General features: G+C 39.4%; 1 protein-coding gene across 1 annotated transcript in view; it reads left to right on the top strand.

Moving 5' to 3' along the window:
• Nucleotides 1-398: 398 nt before the first annotated feature.
• Nucleotides 399-24230, top strand: part of LOC104160798 (receptor-type tyrosine-protein phosphatase mu-like) — a gene marked incomplete at its 3' end in the record, with an annotated part of 40732 nt that continues 16900 nt past the window's right edge. The window contains exons 1-5 of the mRNA XM_009699017.1: nucleotides 399-711; nucleotides 3851-3960; nucleotides 8556-8757; nucleotides 12629-12811; nucleotides 12914-12995. Coding sequence (XP_009697319.1) covers nucleotides 408-711; nucleotides 3851-3960; nucleotides 8556-8757; nucleotides 12629-12811; nucleotides 12914-12995 — 881 coding nt within the window. The remainder of the gene's footprint in view (nucleotides 712-3850; nucleotides 3961-8555; nucleotides 8758-12628; nucleotides 12812-12913; nucleotides 12996-24230) is intronic.

Here is a 24230-nt window from a genome sequence, read left to right as displayed (position 1 = left end):
TTGTTTTGTGAAGGTTTTTGCTCTGAAAGTGTTAACACAAATTAATTTGTAAAAAAAAAATTAACATTTCTTTTTGGCAAGCAACAGATAGGTAAAAAAGTAACTGTCATTTCAACGGTATCATGCACTTTGAGTTTAAGCATAAAAACTTTCTGGTATTTTGTTTGCTCTTCATTTTTCATCAAGGACACTTACTTCTCTCTTTTTTTTCGTGATTTTTCTCCTGATTTTTCAGAGACCTGTGCTTTTATTGTCATTTGCACTATGAAAGAGAAAGCAATGAATTTCTGTTTCTCCTTATATATCGTATTTATAGAACTGTATAACTTCCGATTACTCATGTTACCTACTATTATAGTATGAATAAATAATCATACCAGAATTATGTTGGTAATTTTGCAGATCCAATGCGTGGGCCACGAAAACTAGAGGTTGTGGAAATCAAATCTAGACAAATCACTATTTGCTGGGAACCATTTGGATATAATGTCACACGTTGCCATCGATACAACCTCACAGTCCATTACCGTTACCAGGCTGGAGGACAAGAGCAAGTGAGAGAAGAAGTCAGCTGGGATACAGAAAGTTCACATCCCCAGCACACAATTACTAACCTATCACCCTACACAAATGTCAGCATCAAATTAGTGCTAATGAATCCAGAAGGACGAAAAGAAAGCCAAGAACTTGTAGTACAAACTGATGAAGATGGTGAGTTTTTATATTTACATATACATATACATTGTACATGCCTACTACCCAATAGTCAATACACTTTTCTATGTAAATGCATGTTCCACTTTAAAATCTGTAACAGTTTTGCCAGCAACTTCACCAATTTTAAGGCAGTAAAGGGTCCATTAAAAGTGTTACAATGATCTTTTACATAACCTATAACATCACACATCCTTTAATCATTTCTTCATTAAACTCGTAACTTGTGCTTGAACTGTGTTCTGCCTCTTAAAAATTCCAGTATCAGTTTGACAAAATTTCAGGTGATTGTCCCCAGTATCCTCACGTAAGCTTTTCTATTGAATAATATGCTCAACATTAAATATTTGTTCTTGATTTGCAGTTACAATTTCTCTAGCTTTGGCTTTCCTACTGCTAGACGCTGTTAGTTACTTATTCAAGACAACATATTCCATATACAGACACTGAAATATATAGCTATTCCTTTCCTTTTAGTAATTTTCAGCTAACATAGGGTTTTCAGATCTCTTTTTTATTTTGAGCAATAATGTAATGTCTGAGTGTCTTTTTTTTTTGAAACATGGACAGCAGAACTGGCTACTGTATCTCTGTAATGCTCTAATAACATTGCATGAGAAGGTTATATTATTGTGATTATACATGCAGAGAGTTTACTGGAACTGTGTAAGCTACAATCCCAAAATGGGACTTCCTTGTTGAATTGGTCATGCACCAGGAATCAGTTTCACCTTTCCAGAACACCCTGTGCTGGGGTAGAGCCCCTTAGTGCCCTCTGCAAGTGTACCTTAGTTCTTTTGACCTTGCCTTTAGCCATTTTAAAATGCATACTGTTCAAAGAAACCTTATCAAATGACTGACATTGCTTAATAGAACCAATCTCTCCTCCTCCCGTTTTTATCGTCTGCAATCTGAACAGGAATGGCTTTGTATTTTCTTCCAGATCAATGATAGATTTACTGCAAGCACATTGGAAAGATTTCTAGGAAGAACTTCAGCAATGATGAGTTCCTCTTATAATAAATACTTGAAGTCTGTTACTTAAACCTATTAAATCATCGAATATATGCTGTATTGGTTTTGTGTAGTGCTAGTTTCTAATCAAAATATATGAGAGAATAAATTAAACAATTTAGGAATGTATAGTTGCTAATGTAACAGATTTGACAAAGCATAGCTACCAAAAAATTGTTTAATTGGAATTAACTTTGCTGTCATCCTCTAATGTTTATTCAGTTCAATTGTAGGATGACAAAGCTAAAGGCCTTATTGTTATTTGGGCCGTTCATGTATTTTCTCTAAAATTTTGCATGATATTTTCTTATTGCTGGCCCTCTGGAGCTTTATGTTGTTCCAAGACCTATTAAAAACCAGCATCAGTGGTTGAGAGAATACCTTGGACAAAAATTATAACTTTTTAGTATACCGTACACTTTCAGTAAGCTACATAAATGTGGATGTAACACAACAGAGTATACTGACCCAAATAATCATCATAATTTTTCGGATCACACAGTCATGTAGGTTTCAAGGGACCTCCAGAGCTCATTTAGGCCAACCTTTTGCTCAGAGCAGATCGAGTGAGAGCAGATTGCTCAAGGTCTTGTACAGTTGAGTTTTGAGTATCTCCAAAGGTGGATATCCCACAACCTCTTTAGGTAACCTCTGCCACTGTTTGACCTCCCTCATAGCATAGCTGCTCAGAATTTATGGCCTTCAGATAATTTTAGAGGGTTACCACAGTGTTTTGATATACTTCCAACTTATTTACGCTATATTTAATTCCTCTCCCTTTACACAGAAGTCATTAACCCCATTATTCCAAATGAGTTTGCCAGTTCTCTCCTACTTGGAAGGAAAGGTTTAGTGCCCAGACTTAAGGTTGGCCTAAAGATGTAATCTTACTTGTCCATACAGGACTGGTAAGCCAGTTCAGAAACCATCACCTGTGTCCTTGGAGCTTCCCCTTGGCAGAGCAGGGGACTCTGTGGGCAGGTATGGAGAGGTGATTATGAAGTCTCAAATCATGTAAACTCCCAGACCAACAGCAAGGAGCAGTAGGAGGAGGACGATGCTCTACCAGACCTGGCAACAGGAAGGAGTCACCAGGTGTCTTGCTTGCAGATCTTCTTATTCTTTAACCCTTTGGGTAAATCTCAGTCTGAGAAGCTATTTCAACCACTGCAGCAAGTAGTTTCCACCTCCTTTCTCTAGCATGTGGAAAACGTTCTTGCTGGGTTTTCACGTATAGTTTGTGGAAACATGCTAACCCATCAATGCCTGTTGCCTCACAACAGTCCTGTGTGCATTTTTCAGGATTTGCTTTTCACATTCCATTGCAAGTGTTGTTACAAAAATAAAATTGCAGATACATGCCCAGGTGCTCTTTACACATCATCTTCTCTGAAAACTGCATTGAGGTTGGCTCGGGGATAAGGTAATTGTTGTAGGACAAACAGGAAACAGAAGTAGGTACCTGAGAGCAGTTGACGTCTTCAGAACCTTCTATCAGAACCTTCTGGCATCCCTGACTCTTCAGAGGTCGTTCTTATAAATTAAGAGACTTTAGGAAAAATGAATAAAGTCAGATTTTCAGTTTGGCTGTTTCATAATTTCCCTATGCTCACCCTGTTGTAGGTCTTCAGTGCTAACAGTAGTGAGCATCGCTGTTCTATGCAACATGTGGCTTGTCTTTCCAAGCTGACCGTTCTAGTTCAGTCTGTAGAAACTATAACTTGTTACTTCAGTGCTTGTCCATTTTCATATATGAATGTTTAATATGTTTTTCACTATGGGACAGTAATACTATTGATAAGGAGATACCACAAGTAGATTTTATTTACAAGAATTCATATTTGAGATATTGCCTAATACCGTATAAAAAGCTGATTTGTTGTTTTCTTTCATCTGTAGTGTTTTACAGGACAAGTGCGGTGCTCACTAATTCCTTCTTACACTGAAGGTGACACAGAAGTTTCCTTAATGGCACTATCATGTTAAATAAGCCGAGCTACCCTGGCCTTTGCTTCAGTCTTGATGGGATGGGTTTTATGCCTCAACAGCGCAAATTTTGAGCAGAGTGTCTCCTTCTGAAATTTTTCTCAAAAGAGCATTTTTTCCTTTTTTTATCCATTAGTCCCGAGTGCCGTACCACTTGAATCCATTCAAGGGAGTACCTTTGAAGAGAAGATTTTTCTTCAGTGGAGAGAGCCAGCACAAACATATGGTGTGATTACTTTGTATGAGGTACCTAGCATTTTGCCATGTTTTAATTGTTATGTATAGTTTTGATTTTCAAAAGTGCATAATTCGTAAGAAAACTTTTTTTCCCAGTTTGTGTAAAATGAATCTTCTTTTTGAAGATAGTAGCACTTACAAAGTAATAAAATCAGATGTATAAAGTGGGAGTGAATGGTGCAGGACCCAAAATGTCCCTGGGTTATCAGCTTTAAGGAAACGGCTATTTTTAGACCTGTGTGATATAGCATTCTATCTAGTACTGTGGATGGATCAAATATTTAAAAAATTGAAAGACAGATCCTAGTGAATTTTTTAAAAAATAGGAGACATAACACAGTGGTGACAGTCAACATCACATTTAGATAAGACTCATTACCGGAAATCTATTGTAATAGAAACAAGCAGGCATAATTTAAAAAAACCCTAGCATTTTTTAAATGCAAATTGAACAAAATTGTATGTTGTTAGATGTCTAAAAATCGCTGCTTTTCCTCGTGTGGAACCTCTGCCTGAATACCTTTTAGAAAAATTGACAAAAGACTGCACAGATTAAGCTGTCAGACAGTAATCACTGTTAAGCTTCTTACCTGACCTCACTACAAAATTGGTATTGAAATGCTTTGTTTCAAAAAAAAACCCACCTAAATGAGATACGGTGTAAAAGAAAAGTTAAATTGAATGGTAACCTATTGATACTGTTTTGAGAACTATTTTATTGTAAGAGATAAAATGTTATGAAAAGTATGAATTGATTTCTTATAAAGCTAACTACCTTCCAGCTAGTTCAACAGTTACCTGTCTTCAGGGATCAGAATGTTTTGGTTAATGTTAATGTTTTTATTGATGTTAGGCTTTATGTACATAGAAACACACTGTGGTGAATCATCTTTCTACTTATGAACATGTATGCATGTCTGATTACATTGCTGAGGAGTATATGCACTGTATACGTGCAGTTCATTCTTAAATGTATGTACATGCGTCACTCCATCAGCTGTAATAGGAGTTGTGCGGGTGTATTCAGAGACAGAAAAGAACAGCTTGGCCAGACTTTCTAAGGTAGCCAGGACCTGTGCAAGTCTCTGAACATCAAAAGAACCTAGCATTCCAACAGTGAAGAGAATACTGAAAAGAAAAGAAACACGGATATCTCCTTATACCATTTAGCTAATACACCTCAAAGCGGAGTCAGAGGGAGCAAGGCAATCAGTTAAATCAGAAACTTGACTTAATTAATTTTTAAGTAAAAGGTACCAACAGACTGATGCAACCAAACCGTACCTTGTTTTAAAGATGCCAACTCAGTCCAGTCAGTTGGATGAATACGAACAGAGACCTAGTTGATGAAAGCGTGTTTGTCAGTACTTTTTCTGCCCTGATGTTTGCTTATAGGTTTAAAATGTATCATGAAGTTTTTATAAATATGACTGGTAAACTACCTGGAGGACAGCAAATGTACACAGTGAATCACAGGGACATTTTACCTATTTTAAATGTGTGCCTCAGGTGAAATATAAAAGTATACTTCAGGTATATTTTAGCTAACTGAAGTAGCTAACAGGGTAAGATCCAGGCAAATTAGGTGAAATTTAGGTACGTGTGGTTTATATGTTGATTTAGACTATCCATGGTGTCTCAGCACCGCTCTGGCTGATTGTTGTGCTGTCAAGGTAACGCATCCGGCACAGCTCCAAGTCACCCAGGCTTGAGAAGTGAGGTGTCTAGCTCCTGCCTACACCTTGTTCCAAGTCAAAGCTTAGACAAAGAGGCATCTAAGCCTCAGCTGTGTGTACATCAACAATTCTGATCTAAAAAACATAGTCACTAAAGCTGCTCTTATCCAAACATATGCCGTATTTGGTACGCTTCTGAAAACTGCATTCACCTTTCAGAGATGAGCCCATGAGCACTGACCTAGTAAAGGGGGGGCCTGGGTAGGGGACAATTCAGCCTGAGGGATTCCCCAATTCATGATAATCTGCCTGCAGGGGAGTGACTGGGGCACAGAGCCGCAGCAAGGGGTGAATGCTCCTTCCGTTCACCTGCCACCCGCCGCTGGGCTGTACGCAACCAGGGGTGAGAGAATTGTAGTGCCAGGAGGAAAGCAAGTACGAGGGTGCTGGGTACTTTAGTCTAGAGTTGAAGACACACCGCTTGGGTGAGGCAAAGCTGCAAATACATAAGCCTGAGTCAGACCTAGGGCAAGGTTGCTCTTCCCAGGGCAGGCTCTTCAGTGGGTAGCTGCTTTTTATACGGGCAGCCTTAAGACTACAGCAGCAGAGACCTTCTTTCAGCAGGAGGTCCCAGGATCCGGATCCCAGCAGATGGATGAACTTCATGTGCAGTCCTGAGTCTGCATCACTGCTGCCAGAGAGAAAGCTCAGTCTCACCTCTGTGTCTGGTGTTTCTTACTCTGAGTGCCTACCTTTCTGTGGTGTTAAAAAAATCTCATAACTTTGTCTGTTTTCTGGGGCCAGGCATTTGGTTTTAGTGCCTGAAGAAGGCAGTCTTTTAATATATGTGGTGGGAAAAACTGTGTGCTGAAGGATCGAGTATTAAAGTATTCGTTGCTATTGTGAAAATAAGGGCAAATCCAATTATTTTGCCAATATATAAAGAAAAAAGCCTTTGGATGAAGAAATGACATAATGACAAATTATACCATTTTGCTCCTCTATCACTAGTACAAGTCCACAGTTGTAGGAATAAGGAGATTAGTCCTTTGGGCAAGATTTTGTCTAAATTTGATAAAAACAGTCAACATCCAGTGAGAAAATTATCCTCATGCCCTATTTTTTTCATCCCTGTGAAGCTGAACTGGCATTAGCAATGGTGGACATAAGAATTCAGTTTAAAAAAAAAAAAAAAGAAGATAGGAACAGTCTTACAAGTAGGAGTGAAATACAGAAACAGTGCAAGTTCATTTTGAACAGGCAAAACACTTTTCTCATGTGTTCTGCATGATCCATGGAAGAATTTATTTCACTACAGAACGTCAGCCACTTAGCTTTCTAATAACTGAACACTGCAAAAATTATAAGAATCTAATATAGACTGCAGAGTCTCTGATAGCCTGGTGTTATTTTGAATAAAACTTAAGTGAAATTTTGGAAAATCCAGTTAAGAATCATAGAAATACAGAAAAGAGAGTTAAAGGGAGATGCAAGGGGTCATTTAGTTCACGTATCTGCAGCAAAACAGGATCAACTGTATATAAAACATAGTTGCGATGTGGTTGTCTTACCTGTCTTTTAAAATCTCCAGAAAGAGTTACGAGCCACTCTCCCACAGGCAGTCATAACAACTCTCAGCATCAGAAAGGGAGATTCTTTGGGGCAATATGTATTTCTTTACTGATAAAAGTTCAGGTATTTGGTAGTGTAATCGTCTGTCTTCTGCTATAATTAGGAGGGTTCATTGAGCGGTTTTTAAGGCACTTTCAGTTCAATTTATGGATGAGGAGTTGTAGAGGATCTGTGTATATCTCCCAAAATAATGTCAGGGTTTATCTAGATGGTATCAGAGTTTTTATTACTAATTTTCAGCACTTTATTGATGTTATATTATATGGGTCATATAAAAGTCAATTTTCATTAGGTCAGAGATTTTAGGAAATTGCAAGTGTTTAAGGTGTATAATGCCGACACTTTGATGTTTCTATGTATTGTTTTATGTGTCTTCCTGATTATAATGATATGGAATAAATATAGCAAAAAGAATGTCAATTATCACTTTATATAATAAGAGTGTTGGAATTATTCACATACAAATGAAACTTTAGAAGTAAAAAGGAGGGATGAATAATTTTTACTTCTTAATTTTTTAATGGATTTCTTATTTTTAAATTCTCATTACAGTGCATGGAAATTAGTAATTAATAGAAGAAATCTGGATCAAGTTTTGCTGTGAACTTATATTAACATTTCTAATGAAAACTAAAAATACTATTTGAATCAAAGAAGGAACTGGGGATACAATATACACTCTGCATATATTACTTAACATTTTATCTCTCCTTTCCTCCAAATGAGAATCTGACCTAGGTACAATATAATAACCTGAAAAATTCCAAATTAGCAATTACAATAGCTAAGCTTCAGACTAAAATACCCACTTTCTGAAAAATTTGCCTTAAGCTGCCCTTATCATCTTTTGCGGATAATCTTATTCAGAGCAAAGTGTAATTATAGTGAAGTCAACTGGAACTGGGGACTGCACCTTCTGTTATTCGCTTATCTGGTTTTGCCTGGTTGTTTTGGTTTTGTTATTGTTGCTGACCAAAACCAACAGTAAGATGAATTCAAAAAATGGCACTCTTAAAGCCAACATCTTGAAGGAATTAATGTTAAGCCTGAACCCATCCTTTAGAGTTGTAATCTAGCTGCCTCTAAGTCTCTGTATCTATAAAAGTAATAACTCATAGCAGTTATGACTGAGTTTCTGTGTCCCTTCATGGGATTCGGGATTTGAAGAGTAGAAGAGAGTAAGATAGCTTATCATAAAATGTCTGACAGCGCATACATCAGGAGGGTTTACTGGATAAAGATGCAATCACTGTCCATCTGCTCAAGGCAGTTTATAACTTTCTTCTTCTTTTGCAGATCACCTACAAAGCAGTCAGTTCCTTTGACCCAGAAATAGATTTATCCAATCAAAGTGGACGTGTCTCAAAGCTAGGAAATGAAACGCACTATCTCTTTTTTGGACTATATCCTGGCACTACCTACTCCTTTACCATCAGAGCCAGCACAGCTAAAGGCTTTGGACCTCCAATCACAAATCAATTCACCACTAAAATATCAGGTACTTGATTAAAGAATATTATTATTTGCTTATGATAATGACATGGGTAATGCTTTTGTTGTTTACTACTTCTTTAGGATTTAGCAACCAGCAAATTGAAAAAGTGAAATACATGTTCATCCTAGGGATGTCAAAGTGACATATATTAACATATCTGAAAAGCTTCCAAGTGCTTAAATATCAGCTAGTACTTTGAAATTCCTGTTCACAACTGTAACTTATCACCCAAGAAACCCTATGAATTATGTGCCTGCAGTCAGTGCCAGATGCTGTTCCAACATTTAGCATAGGGTTTTTTGGACATGAGGACGAGGGTTTCATTCAGAGCTTAGTCAGCCTTGATGTGATTCAAAATTAGTACAGTAACAGTGCTGGAAAATCTCTTTAATGAGCCATGAACAGTTGAGAGTAGAGCAGAAATACTGTATGTCTCGCGCTCACTTAGAAAGTGTAGCTAGCTGCCAGCCGGCGTGTGTTCCTAGCAGGCGTGTGGGCTGAACTGGGTATGAAACTGTATTAGACAAGAACATCAGGACTAGTGGTTTGCAGATAACAGCAGCATGGCTCTGTCACTTCTGCAGTTTTGTGAACGATACTTTAAAGCCCTCCCCGAGGCAGAGGAACACTTCATTTCTCTAGCTGATGGGATGCGATAATATTACATCCTCTAAAATGCTTATGTAATTGATGACAAAATGTTTTGCAAAGTTACAGTTGAAATCCCTTTACTCTTCATTTCTCTACAATCTTCTTGGGAATTAAACTGACAGTTGGACTATGGCCCCTTGATAATGTTTATAGAAAATTGCCTTATCTGTTTGCGGTCAACTGTGCTTTTCAGAAAGGATAAAGGAAAGCATTTGGGTACAAAAACTTCTTTCTATTTACTCTCATTCTGTGTACTTTTCCTCATCACTCATTTTCTGTCCTCACTGGAATACAAAAAAGTAACACGTGTTAATCAGAAATAGAGCAATTTATTTTTTCTTATTATAGGAAGGAGTGGTTAATGCAAGGTGGAAATGATTGCCAATACAGATGTTTGTAGAGGACAACAAAAAGTCGTTAATTTTCAAGTTAGAGAATTCTTCTCTATGGAAATTCTAAACATAGTTAACACTGATCAGTAAAGATGGGGTTCATTTTCCATCCCCTTTCCTATACTGAGCAGAAACTTTCTCTGTCAGAAATGACTTTCTGACACAGCAAGGCTTGGTATGAGTTAGGATGGCAGAATCAACCCTTACTAGAATGAGGAAGGAAGGAAGCAATATATTCAGCGTGGATGAGAATCTGGATATTTGAGAATAGTGCTGGATCTTAAAGTGTTGTTCTTTTCTAAATTTGATATGTCACCAACTAAAACTCATGAATGTGAACAGACACTGCAGGCATGCTTGGGAATAAGACTAACCTCCAAGCTCCCATCTGGTGAGGTTCTGCAAGCCGTCTTGTCTGCACTCGACTCTCTCGTTACTTTGTGTTAGTTACTGTACTAACAGGGAATGTTTATGACTTGTCCGTGGGTAGTTGCAGCCAATCTCTTGGTGAATTTGAAGTAGAAGCAGAATGTGTACATTTCTTAATATCCTTGAAAAATCACAACTGGATTTTAGCTGTTGAATGTGGTACCCTCTTTGTGGTGCTATTGGCCTGTGATCTCTGTCTCACTGTAAGACTTGGAGGCTACTGGTGTGGCCAGTGCTCTCCATTTTGGAGAGATGTGAAACAAAACTGCTGAACATTCATGGATGAAGAATTTCCCTATTTTTTAGAACAGATGAGGTGGCAACAGTGCATTCTGACCAATTTCTGAATGGAGTCGTTGCATTTTACTTTGTCTAACTCTAAACTGCATTTTCATCTGAATAACATACTCTTGATTCCCTGTCTTAAACATTTGAGTAGTACTACTCCATACTGTAAATAGTTACCATGTTTCATTCTACAGTTGTGTGATTGGCACTGATGATCTGTATGTAAATATGTATTACCAAAAGCAGAGCTTGCAGCAGTGCATGCTATCAAAATTGATGTGCGCTCTATTAGAAGAGTTGCATATAACTTTATGAAAAGTGAACTGTGCAGGCTGAAATTTTGTATGCTGCCTTTCATACTAAGAAGAATTTAATCCATTTCAGGAACATGGCTGACATCATGAAAATTTCTGGTGACCAATACATTACTGAAGTGCTTTCAAACAGGGATTTAAATATTTAGCAACAAGGGAGACATTGCTCTGAGCCATCACTCTGAAAATCTATTCAGATTTGAGCAATTTGTAAATGTTGCCATTTGCACGCAAATGGTGGAACCTTGACAGAATTGAGCAGCCAACGTCACCATAGATGCCATACTCACTAATGAGATTTAAGTTCTCCAGCTTTTCGAGCCTTGCCCGTGTGTTCATCAACTCAGCATGGTCCAACAGAGACAGCAAGTCTCTAAGGGCCTTACCTTTTAGTGCATGTGAGCTTTCTGCTGCTGAAGACCAGGGTGTGCAGTTATAAAACTGTGAACAGGAAGAGTATCTCCTGTTTTCTCTGTTTATTGATAAGCTCCGTCTTTACATGTGGGCTACGTGGAGGAAGAAGAGTCCTAACCTAGACAGGAGAAAAGTATAAGAATAGATAATGTCCAAGTATCTATGGAGAAGAGAAAAAGTAGCCAGGACTGAAAGGTGGGACCAGGAGAACCACAACTCATATCCTGGACAGGAAGACAATTTTGGTGGAGGGAGACTAAGATTAGTAAAGAGTGCAAGTAGGGACCTAGGAGTCATACGTTAGGAAGATTACAAGACTTGTTAAGATGTGGGCAGGAGACCAAGGGCAAGAAATGACACAGCATTCCAAAAACGTTCAGAGTTCATACAGCTTTTTGGAGATGCAGTTACTCTGTGCTTCCCTTGTTTTCAGGATGGTCAACTTGAGAATGGGGCATTATATGAACAAGTTCTGGGTATTCAAAACTGCAAAACTGAAATATGTGAAAATTATGTTTGAATCTTTAAACTACTGTGCAATATTTTGCCTTTAGACTTCTCAAAGTGGGTACCCAAATTACTTAAATTACTTATCTGTTAATTGTGTATCATCATTAACAGCTGGACAGTAAGGATACAACAGACTGCTAAACAACCAATTAACCGACCAGCCTTCCATCCAATATAATGATAAAAATGCAAATAGATGATAGAACTGTAAAACATAGCAGCAGTAAAGGACAATAACTGAGGCATCGTTTGTTTTAATCACAAGTGTAATTCCTTAATGAAGACACAGTTTGCAAAAGTGCTATTGAGTGTGACTTCTAACCGAGATAAGCTGTCGTGGTGATAATCCTGCTTCATTATTGTAAATTATGTCTGTGGTGGACAATAGACCCAGGACAGTTACAGCACTAGTTAAAATTCCAGGAATGACAAATTCTGAGAGTGCATCCTGATACCACTGACATGCTGAGAAGGCTGGGCTCAGTTTCAAAAACTGTAGTCACTTCAGCATGCACATTTGCAGATGCTTTTCTTGAGATAACTTTTCATTTCCAAGTCATGGATTCTCAATACTTTCTGCAAACTTACTCCTCCTAGTATCTGTTCCCTGTCTTGAAATTGGCAGTGAGCTGGGATTTCTTTGTTTGGTGTTTTAGGGGTTAGTTTTTGGTTTGTTGTGGTTTGGGGTTTTTTTTCTGAAGTTATTTTACAATTGCCTGACACTTGTGTTGTAACAGAAAGCATCTTAGACCTACAATATGGTCTTTATATTTGAAGAAGTCTTTAAAATTACTTATTCAAATAAAGATACAGCTCTTGAAAGAAGAAATTCAGGAATAATGATTGTTTTTTGCCTCTTTTCTTTTCTTATTCTAGCACCCTCTATGCCACCATATGAACTTGAAACACCTTTGAATCAAACTGACAGCACTGTGACAGTCTTGCTGAAACCTGCACAGAGCAGAGGCGCTCCTGTCAGGTACTGGGGGAAAAATCTTTATAAAATTAAAACCAAATTGATTAATTTCTTGAACATGTTTTCTGGGGATTTTCTACACAGTAATCAGTGTCTAAATTCATGTCTGTATTAGCTCTAATTAAATTAAGTAACTGAAGAAAATGAAAGTGCTTTGATGTTTGGTGTTCGTGTATTGTTTAAAGGATTTGATCCAGATGCAAGTGGCTTGTTCTTTGAAGATAAGGAACAAAGCCATAGTTCTGTTGTGTGGGTGGCTTCTTTAAGGTAATTGCTTACTGCGGTGTTATAAGTTCAAGGGCATATCACATTTTTTATGCTGAGCTACTGTCTGTAATATGCAGTCTTCTTGTTTACTTCACAGATTTAAGATAATCAACTCTTAGTAAGTTAGCCAATTTAAACAAGATTTATGGTAACATTCATAAGGTATTTACATATAATTGACCATGATAGCGGAAATATTTAAAAAAAAAAAAATCGACCTGGAAAGCCAGTAGCTTGGATTATTCAGTGTTGTATAGTACCCATTAATGAATTTCCAATTTGCAGAGGTTTATTTCACTGCCGGATACATGGTACTGCTTAAGTTCTTCATTGATTAGAATAAAAGATGCCTGCTTTTCAGTGAAGGAAACAGAGGAACGGTTAGATTATTTTGAATGAGAACCAGTAATGAGCTCAATACTCTGAATAAATGAAAATACAGAGGAGAGAAACATAGATTCTTCAGAGGTTTAGGATGTTTTTGCTTTTGGCTAATCAAGTATCGTCCAAAATGGTTAATTCTTTTGTTACTGTAGAAAGGCTTTCTACCTGTAGTGAACGACTATGAATTATTTTCATTGTGATGCTAAGGTTTTTAGTAATTTCTGTTTGTCTGGGCAATACAGATCTGATATACTTGTATATGCATGAATGAAAATAAGTGTTCTTTGGGTTTCTTCAGAATATTCAATGTTTCATATAATTAGGCTTTTTTACTATACAATATATTCATTGTTGCATTCTATATTATATGTATGTAGGTCTGCATTTAGGAAATGCCATCCTGTTGGTCATTCAGTCAGCTTTTTAAAAAGAAAATGTGACACACTGGGGAAGCCTGAACCAGCTGAGAAAAAAACAGAAAGCAATTAAAGCAGATCTAATGAAACAGTTTGATTTAGCAGATTAGATTAAAAACAGAATGATTTGATGTTTGTCTTACTTTATCTCACAAAGCTATAGTGTAGTCTGTCTGACTTCAAGCATCTGGATTAAAATAATACCAGTTGGAGTCATTGTAGTTTAAACACAAACGTATTAGACCATTAATAAAAAACCAGTTTCATTCCTTTTATCTGCGTCATGAACTAAAGAGGATTGACTGCTATAGCAGTAGTGACACATCAGGAACGTCACTGACAATAGAAAGGAGCTAGTTAGGAGATCAATGTGTGCCAAATAAGGGGATGAGTGGTTAGGAAAGTAGGAGGAGAGATTTAAAGTAACATGAAGCTATAGAACTGACAGATGAACACACAGCAGCAAATTTACCGAGGTCCTTTGCAACAGGTCTTAAAATAAAATGAATGCTGACTGCAAACTCACAATGTAAATACTGAGTGAAGCAGAGAGTGAAAATTAAAGTAAGAATTTCTTCATACTTTTAACGTTTCATTGTGTGTTACACTCTCACGCACACTGTCATTGCGTAGCTTGCAGAACACATTCTGCATATGGATTTTATCATCTTAATCTGTATTCATTGGGTGTTAAAAGTTTAGTCATACTTCATTTATGCACACCACTAAGCAAGACGCCTTCTCTATCGATTCTGCCACAACTACCGGCTTCATTAATGCAAATTCTTGAAACTGCACTAAACTTGCAGTGTAAATGGTTGATGTTGTTTTATTGATCAACACAGCAGACGTGTCACATAAAATTCTTTAATTCCTGAGATGGATAAGGAGAGCACAAATTCTAGCATTCCAGTCGACAAAGCTAATACCTGAGATCATTCAGAATTCCAGCTTTTTTCTGTGATTAATTCTTTTTCTCTATTTAAATATGAAAATTCCTGATATCTTATACCTCGTTTAGAATCCGCACACGACCAGCACAGCATAAAAGGAGAGAAGGGGCAATGCTGATTGTTTAAATGTTGATTCAGCACAGAAATGTTCAGGAAGCTCTGTTTATAACGATAAAGTACACATTAATCATGAAGGCCAAATGGCATTCCAGGTTGTTTTAGAATTCATAAGACTGGACATGATTAAAATGTGTTTTGTCAGAGTTTTAATACAACAAATACTGCTTGCTTTGTCTTCAGTTTCAGGTCCAGCATGTTTTATGGCTGTTGCTGTGTTTATTTCAAGGAGATTATTTTGGAATTATGTATGTTTAAAACAGTAATGCATTCAGTAATGATGAATGTATGCACTTCTTTAACAGCTGGCTAAGCTATTTTTATTTTTAGAATGATTGTAATTTGCAAGGCTTTTTTTTTAATTTAAGGTGATGGCTCTGTGGAAATTGTGTAATATATGTCTTATTGTGGGTATTCTCTTTTTTTCAAAGATATGTCTATGTAAGAGTCAGTAAAGTTTTAAAGAATTTGCATTAAAAGCTCTTCAACATCTGTTGAGGGACTCACTCTTCCAAGGCAGTATCATTCGTACCTTCGACTTCTTCAAGGCAAGTTAGCCTAAAGTTTGAAAGGCCCTGGGGCCAAACTGCAGGTACATTGCGTGGTCAGTTCCGTACACTTCAACTAAGGGGTGCTAACTTACAGCACAGATCTGGCTCATGCAGGGAAGTGAAAAGTGCAATGCTTGGTGACTGCATGTATTTAGTACTATTTATATCTTCATCTAGGGTAGAAAGAGCTTTAGATTGTTTGTCGCATTCCGGTATAAAAGGTTCTTGTGACCTTCTCTAGAAAGGTTTTCCTGCAAGCTTTTAGCTTCAGTGGGGAGAGGCAAGTTTTCTTTGTGGCATAGTTTTCCGTTCGGTCTTGCCATGATAAAGGGTGAGTGTTTCCACTTCTCTTATCTCACGCACATAATCAGCTAAATGCTGCCACCACGCCACCCTCCTCCTGATATTCTGTGCCACAACCTCAGAAAACCTTAACAGAAAACATCCTAAAGATTTTGGCCCAGCTAACACTGGAACCACCTGGCAATAAGGAAGCGCTCTGGGAGCAGCAGACTGGGGAAAGGAGCAAGAAGGGTAAGACAGAAGGCAAGACCATCCAGGCTCTACCCTGCCTGCCTCCTGGTCTCTTTCTCATATTCCATGACCATGGTTGGCTCAGCTAGATGTGCCCCATTAAACCCTTGTCATCAGTCAGTGGCCCATTCAGCCACCCTTTCTGCTCTGATAGACACCACAGACAGTTGGTACTTTCCTCTTCCAGCCTAAAGTGAGAGAACGGGAGGCCCTGGGGATGCGATACTTGGCATTTTAGTACTTCGTGTGCTGAGGGTGTGGGATCAGTCTGGCAGCACCTGAGCCTGCAAAGCCCAGACAGGATGAGGAGGAGAGGGAACTGCAGCAATTGCCAAGGAGTATAATTTACAAGTACCTTAAAGAAAACATGCAGAAGGAAGCAAATAAACTTTGAATTATGTGAGTTGAAAGCTGGGAGTGTGCTGGAGTGAAGGCAGTCTCTGTACTCTCAATGCATCCCCTTTGTCATCGATGTGCCCAGCTTCTTCAACATGCATAAATAAGAACGACTCTACTGGGAGAATAAAGCAAACGTCTCTTTACCTGAAGTGCTTAGTTTTGAAACGTACTTTTAATCTCTCCTCCCTGAAGAAGTAATGTGTATTATATTTCAGCCTAAAAGGCCATATTTAGTTATTAAGTATTTTGAAGTGCAACTGAAAACTACCATAGAAATTTCAAACTACATGTTACCTGAAGTGATAAGCACTCCTTTCTACTACTTCATCAGATAAACACTTTGTGATGTGTTCAAATCATCTAAATTCCACAGAGATTTACGCCTCTTATTGGCCTAATCCAGACCTTTAAAGGCACCCTCTAAATACTGGGTTCATTGTCACAGGTGGAATTAAGGCCATCTGCACGTGGTCCCTAGGATAGGAACACCATGTTTCAAAGGAAGATGCATGGTGTAAACAAACCTTTGTCAGGCCAAGTCAGGGGAGTACTTCATTCTGTATGTGGCTTAGCCATTCCAACCACACTCATAGTGTAATGATTCTTGAATGAATGACAGATGATACCTAACTCCTACCCGCTGGCTAGCAGTAGGAAGGAGTAAATTAAACGGAGGTGGTCACCCTTGGAACACGACGACTTGTATGTAATGCAGCGGTTCCCCACTGGAACCACCGCACACAAAGCAGAGGTCACCATTGCCTTCCCATCCCTACCACACACATTGCAAGGTAGGAGGACGTGTGTTAGGGCCTCCTCTCCTTCCTTCAGCACGACTGGTGCCATGAGGATCAGCCACCTACGTGTCTGGCCATCCCCTCTGCTTTGTCACTGTGTCTGCTCACTTCCTCGTAGGCTGGCAGCGGGAGGTTGCGCTCGTCAGTTAGGGCATGCGATCGTGTTCACACACTTCTGAACAAAGACGTGGGGTCATCTGAAGCCTGAGAGAGTTGTTGCAGGACCCTCCAATCTGACAGACAGCCTTCCAGAGAAGCCACTACCTACCTTTATTCTTGAAACTTAGCATCTTCACAAAACCACTCACCTGCTCAGCGGATCAGCAGATTACGCTGTTTCACTGGCAATCAAGAAATCCAAACAAAAGCTAGCAGAGCTTGCCAGACTGTTTGGAAACCCATGGCAGATATCATTGGAATTCAAAAAGCAGCAGGGCTTCAAACACTCTGAATGCAAAAGTTTCAGGATATTTTCCTTAACCTCAAGGAGACCACGGGGCACTTGCATTGCAGTTGTGAGTACACGGCAGCCACAGGGCCGGGCCTCAAAGTTGCAATCCACTTCTCGGAGAAGAAGAGGCACTGGTATCTCAGTCTGAGTTTCAGTGTTGCGTAGTAAGAGTGCAGCATTAATTCCCATGCATAAATAATGCAGGCAGACATTGTGAGTACGATTATAGTTCAGGATAAGTGAACAAATGAGTTTTGAAACGGGAGAATGCTGATTTGCACAATAAGAGACCCGTTCTGTGTGGCCAAAACATGGCAACAGCGCATGCAAATAAAAGCGTTGCAATAGCTGTGGTTTTAGCTCTGTGCTCTCACAATTCCTACCTAGCACATTATGTAATGCTAGCGTGTTATTGTGATTTCCTTCTATTCCCGGTGACATTACATGGTAATGCAGGAATGAGAAAAAAGACATTCTCGTGTAGACACAGCTAAGGAGAGACATATCAAAACTGTACATTAACTGGGAGAGATTTGGGAAGCTTCCCAATAAAATGAAAAGTAAACTTTGACCTTTCAAGAGCTCCCTGATAAAACAGTCTAGGTATTTGGTGGATTTCTGATAAGGAAATGGTTATGTCGAAATAATGTTGCTATACATGTTTAAATAGCATTACTAACTCACTAGTGTTCTGAAATGTCAGGTTCAAAATGTAGCCTTTGGAAATACTGTGAGACCACAAGGTCTAAAGAGCATGAAGGGAACTTACTGTCCATTCTTTAATTTGCTTGCCACAAGCATCCTTCCTATTGTTTAAGGCTCTGTAAACACAAAGGCTTGAATTCTATGCCGTAGGGTCAGCTCTTGCCTGCAAACTGTGTTTCCAAATCATAGTTTTACAACCTGTAAGGCAGCCAGTAAACTTGCTTGAGAATGTCTGTGATACAGAAGGGACGGAGTTTTATTAATGCCCATAATTGTCGCTTCTTTATAGCAACAAGTATAATTATTTACAGCAGAAGGGTCAATTTCAGTTTCATTGAGGCAACAGTACAATAATTGCTTATGCTGTAAAAATGCTGTAATTCTTTTTTGTTATGCAGTAGAACTTGTCCTTGGATTTTTACTGTGACTTGAGTTCGAATTTATGGTACGTGTTGCGTGGGCACACGTGGTGCAGCCTCACATGTCCTGCTGGCTTGTTCAGAAATTTCCATGGTCCTTTTACTGTGACTTCTGACATAGTCCCTGGGTAAAGGGAGCATTGATTCTTGATTTCTTTAAGTAGTGGTTTGTGTCACTGAGAACCCAGCATGTAATGCTATCTGTCATTTAGCAATGTGATTAATAAAAATTAATCTATGACAAATAAAGCGAGCTAGGGCAATTCCAGAATAAAAGAGAGAATAGATTATTCCATATCACTGAAGAGATTGTTTTTCAGTTTCATAACTCATCAATACTTTTTCATGGGTTTTGGTTATAATTAACAACTGAAAAATTTGCTGCACTGTTGCAAAGCTCTGATTTTATTTTATTTTTTTTACCTTCCTTCTACCTGCTGGCCTTAAGTAGGATGCGGTGGAGACCATATCTTTGCATAGTTCCTAATAATAGTCTTCTCTGTGTTGTTTACCTCTCATTCTGACAGCGTGGTAGTCCAGTTCAGCTAGGCTAGTTCTCTGCTAACATCCTTTGGACCACCGGGTTTTTCCAGTCTGCTTGGTGAAGGCTGAAGTCCAGCAGCAATTCAGCTGGTGAATCATAAACTCTTGGAGCTCATACCCTGCTTTGCTGGCTCTGGACTGTTGACTTCAGTCAGAATTGATAAAACATGTTTTTCTTAAATCTGTTTACTAAGATGAACAGCTCGGTCTCTGAGTATGCAAGGAACAAAACTGTGTCATTTTTCCATGATCCCTTTCCAAGGAACGGCTACTCAGTGCTAAGCTTAGCCTGCTTGAGTTTGGACTTTAGGCGTGCCTGTTTGCTAGTGAATTTTGTATGCCCTGTACCATTCTCTGGTACTGAGGCCAACTGGCTAAAACCAGCCCATGTACATACTGCAGAGCTCCCCGGCACCATCACCGCCTACAGATTGCCAGTTGGGAATGGGCCCTGATTCCTGTCTGGGAATTTTGGGTAGACTGGTAGCTGGCTGCTGCCAAAGCCCTGCTGAGGACCTTTCAAACCATGTAACAGGGAGGACAGTGTTGTATTTCTCGGTTCAATCTCCTGTTACACATCTAGCTTAGATGGATTTTAGGCAGCTCAGTGTTAGCAAGTCTGAGCCACCAGCCTGTCCTCAAGCATCGCTATGGTCTCAGTAAACCAGTAGAAAGCTCTAACTGGGAGCACAAGGTTCCTAAAGCTCCTCCTAGGCAAGCAAGAGCCCTGAAGTCCTTATTCCTTTCTCAAGGGACTTTTAATGTGTCAATTGTCATTGAATAAAAACAGAAATAATGGGCAGAATAAGGAGACTCTCCTTTTGATTAGACAGGTTCCTTCACGAATGCTGTCCCGGTGCTCTGATTCTTCTTGTATTTCTACCTGCGTGCTAGGCCATCCTCAGCGGGAGACCACTGTAACGCTGTTCAGATGGCTGGGGCGTGGGAGCAGTACGGTGAAAGCCTCTCAGGTTGAAAACAGTATTGAGTCCTGGCTTCCAGTTTCTGAGAACATGCTCAGGTTGTTAAGTTATCACGGAAAAAGCTGGCACAACTGTCATGTCTCTCTGAGACAGCTCAGACATTTGTATCCTAAGCACTTGTAGACCTATACAGTAAAGTGCCTTTCAGGTCTTTAAATGTAAGCATCAGCTTCTGGCTGAGGTTAGGTAGTTCCTTGTTTAGGGGCACATTGATCACCTGTAGAGACAGTATGAGAGGTACAATCCCACCTTCCTCTCCGAGTAAGTCTCTGGAGTTGTAAAGAGACGTGGTTCTCTCTCCCACTGACTGTGGAGGGGGCTCAGGCGTATTTCTGGGCACTTGCCTTGAGAGCGAGAGGTGCTTAATTTAGGGGTCATAATGAAAGAGTTGTGGACATCGCTGGAAATTACTGTATTGCATGATTTTTAAAAGTGTACTCAGTTTATACATACCTGAGTTCAAACGCAGAACAACCAGAGCACTCCTTGGAAATGTAAGGAAGAGATGCTGTTGCCCTGTGTTTAGTGAAGGATGCCAGGATTTGTGTTCGGTTTACTGTGTGCTGGGGAAGGATTGAAGGGGGAGTATGAAAGTCAGCTGCTTTTGCCCAGACGGTCGTTGAACAGGGTTAGGTGGGGATGTACTTTCTGGAGACATTTTAAAGTCATTTTCTGGCCATGTGCATCACAGTAGCTGTATGTCAGTTTGTAGCCACAGTGCGGAGTGACCCATTCTGGATTCCTGTGAAACTGCAGTTAGGAATTGTCAGGCACGTACAACCCACTGCTGTCACAGGGAGCTTTCACTATTAATCGTACTTTGTATTATGCATATGCACTTCCCATATCCTTAATGTCAATGTGAAATTAGAGTTTCCACTGTGGCTTATCGTCTCACTACAGTTCTTTTGTTTTCATGGAGGTTTGAATCTCATCGGTATTTTTGCTCTCGAGTGCTGCATGCCGAAGTGAGATGTCCTGAGCGAAACGTATGGAGTCACTTTTAGTGATTGTTCACCCATTTGAGTCAATAAGCCCTCAAGGCAGCCTTCCAGGCCATAGTGGAAGCCGTAGCTCCTTGGGCTCCTTAGCACTGAAGCCTTGGTGGTGTTGCGTGGCAATCTTTCTGTGCTTTAGCCGTGTCATGTACTTGATGTTTTCTGTGGTTCTTGAGATTCAGTTGCTTTTCTTTGCTAACTATTTAAATTAACTATGTATTTTTAAGTGGCTCACAAACTCTAAACCAGCGGCCATGATGGAAGTACATGTTCATTGTGCTGTATTGTGAAGTACTGAATTAGCAACTGAGAGGTGGCCCAATAACATCCTGCATGTTTTGTTTATAGATATCAAATATAAATATCCATCATAATCCATTTGGCAGTAAAAGTAGATCCTGCCTGCAGCATTGGACCAGAATGCTGCACAGAAAATACTGAATAGCTTTCGGGGTTAACCGCCTACAAATAGGATGAGATGCTAAGTTTGCATTTTAGGAGCTAATAACAAGGGTGCATGTTGTAAGGTAGAGGTTTATTTTTGGAAATAACAGAGGAGAAGAAAGTGTGTATTGTTGGCTTGTGGTATGACTGTGAATCATCAAAACATGGCACGAGTGCAAAATAGGCAAATAGACTGTACACCAGCAGGTAGGGTGTCCAGGAAAGGTGACAAGCTATAGATGCCATTGTACAAGACACTGGCAGGACCTCCTGTGAACTCCTGTGCCCAGTTCTGATCTACCAAGAAATACTAATTTGCTAGCACCACAGCACCAGAGCGTTATTGCATAAATAATCAGGGAACTGGCAAACCTGTGTTACACGGGGAGGGACCAAGAGAACTGGACTTGTTTCAGCTAGCCTATCAAGGCCAAGAAAAGACATGGTTGTTTTCTAAAAATACGTCAGAGAAATAAACTTCAGAGAGGAAAAAGAACAGTTTCAGTTCAGAGAGCATGTAAATAAACAGCTCAAATATGAAGCCTCCACCCAGTGGTGAATTGAAGCTCTGAAGCAGGTACAGATATAAATGTCGGGAAGGTGATGCGAGATAAATTTATAGAAATCATTATGAGATGTGGTATTGTGTGAGAGTTAGTCATGCGGCACCATGGCACCAAAAGTCCGTTTTCAGTTTTCTAGTCATGACAACCCCAAAAAAAGCACAAGCTTTTGTTAAGGTGCTCACACAGACTAGGGTTGTCTTCGTCAGAGAGCCGTAAGTCAGCAGGGTTTTTCTCATAATTTAGGTTACAACACAGAAGTAACCTGTACCATTTGAATTGCCTTTTGCATAGCTTCTTTGACAATGGTGCATTTTTGTACTGCCACTGACCTTAGGATTTTTTCTTCCAGTATTGTGTTTTTTGAGCAAGTTTGTACGAGCCCTTTTTTCACTAGCAAACACTAAATGGCTACATGAAAAAAGATTCTGTTACTAATACATAAATGTATGGCAGGAGGACTGTGGTTTCCAGGACAAAGTAATTTGGGGGAATTTCTAACTCTCAGTATAAATAATATTTGATTGACGTATTCTCTGTGTACTAAAGCATTTTGATCATGCATTGCAAGCAAACAAGTGAATGCTTTTATTCAACATTAAGTAATATTAAAAGAGACAAAAGAATAAAGAGGAATGCTACATGGAAAGAGGAAGAAAAGCTATAGATGTGCTCCGAGTGGAACACTGTCATTTCCCATACTGGATGCTGAAAGACTATTCATTTTATTGAACATTAACATGAAAACTTTCTTTCTGTTACGCTGTTCATTTAAGTAGGAAAGGAAATCACTGGCATTTACAACAAGCATCATGACTCTAAAACATTGCTAAGTAAAAGCTAATCTGCTCAACTGGATTACATTAAATGACATAAAGAAACATTAGAGTCACTTACTGGGCTCTACAACTGAAAGCAGCAACTTTTTAGTCAGGGGCAGTAGAAATGCCTCAGCCTAAAACAGTCTCAGAGAGCAGCAGGATAGATGTCCAAGGGATTATAAAAATGTTGAATTTGGGCAGAAATTACCATGGGGGAATCAGACGGCAAATAAATTAACCATGTTCTCACGTGTAGAGTTGAAGCTGTTTTCAAGATTAGTCTTGTAGGATAGTAGAAGGACAAGGCCAGCATCTCATCTGTATTTACCAGTTGTGCTAATCCTGAACTGTGCAGAATCTTTTATCTACGGCCAGATTTCCTGTGGGAAGAGCTGTACGATATCATGCTGCCAAGGTTTCTATGCCACCTAATCCTACCAGAGTCATTCCCAGTGCATGGAGGAGGAAGAGTTGCACCTTCACTGAAAGAATAGAAGGCCAGCCTTGTATTTATCCACAGAAGTCCCGAGAAACTGGGGACAATGCCACAGAAACTGACTGTTGTTCTGTATCTGCCTGCCTCATTCTGCACTGCTGATTAGAGTGCCCTGCAGAGCCTTTTTGTAGAGGAGAAAGGATGAAAATGAAAACAGACAATAATCTCCGTTTCCAAATTGCTGGACCAGGACCCACTGCATTTAAGTTGTGGAAAGAGATGATAGCACTGAGAGACGAGAATTTTGTGGTGGTTATTTTTGCTGTGGTCCTGCTCTCCAACAGCAGAGTTGGCAGGAGAAATTGTGTCTGTGCCTTGGGTTGCTTAAGTGATAACCCTGGGCTCTTCAGTTGCAGCTGGAGCACAGGCATGTGCTGCTTTCCACCAAGTCTCCCAGGAAAGCCATAGCATCTGGCAGAAGGAGAAAATGGACAAATGAGACAAGATCTTAAACCACCGCAGCGGGTCTGTTTGAGCTGATCTCTCTGTGCTCCGTGTTGTATCCCCTCGTTGAATACATTAAAAACTTCATGTCCTCTACGAGTGCTTTAATGAGCAGTAAACCGTTTTCGAGCTTTGAATCAAAAAACCTGTTGAAATTGGCTTGTGTATTCATTCAGCTGCATCAGCAAATATTTTTCTTTCTGTGCTGCACACAAAC

This window comes from Cariama cristata, unplaced genomic scaffold (genome assembly GCF_000690535.1).
Source record: "Cariama cristata isolate BGI_N322 unplaced genomic scaffold, ASM69053v1 scaffold7644, whole genome shotgun sequence".
Classification (NCBI taxonomy): Eukaryota; Metazoa; Chordata; class Aves; order Cariamiformes; family Cariamidae; genus Cariama; species Cariama cristata.
This window is presented reverse-complemented; position numbering and strand designations above follow the sequence as displayed.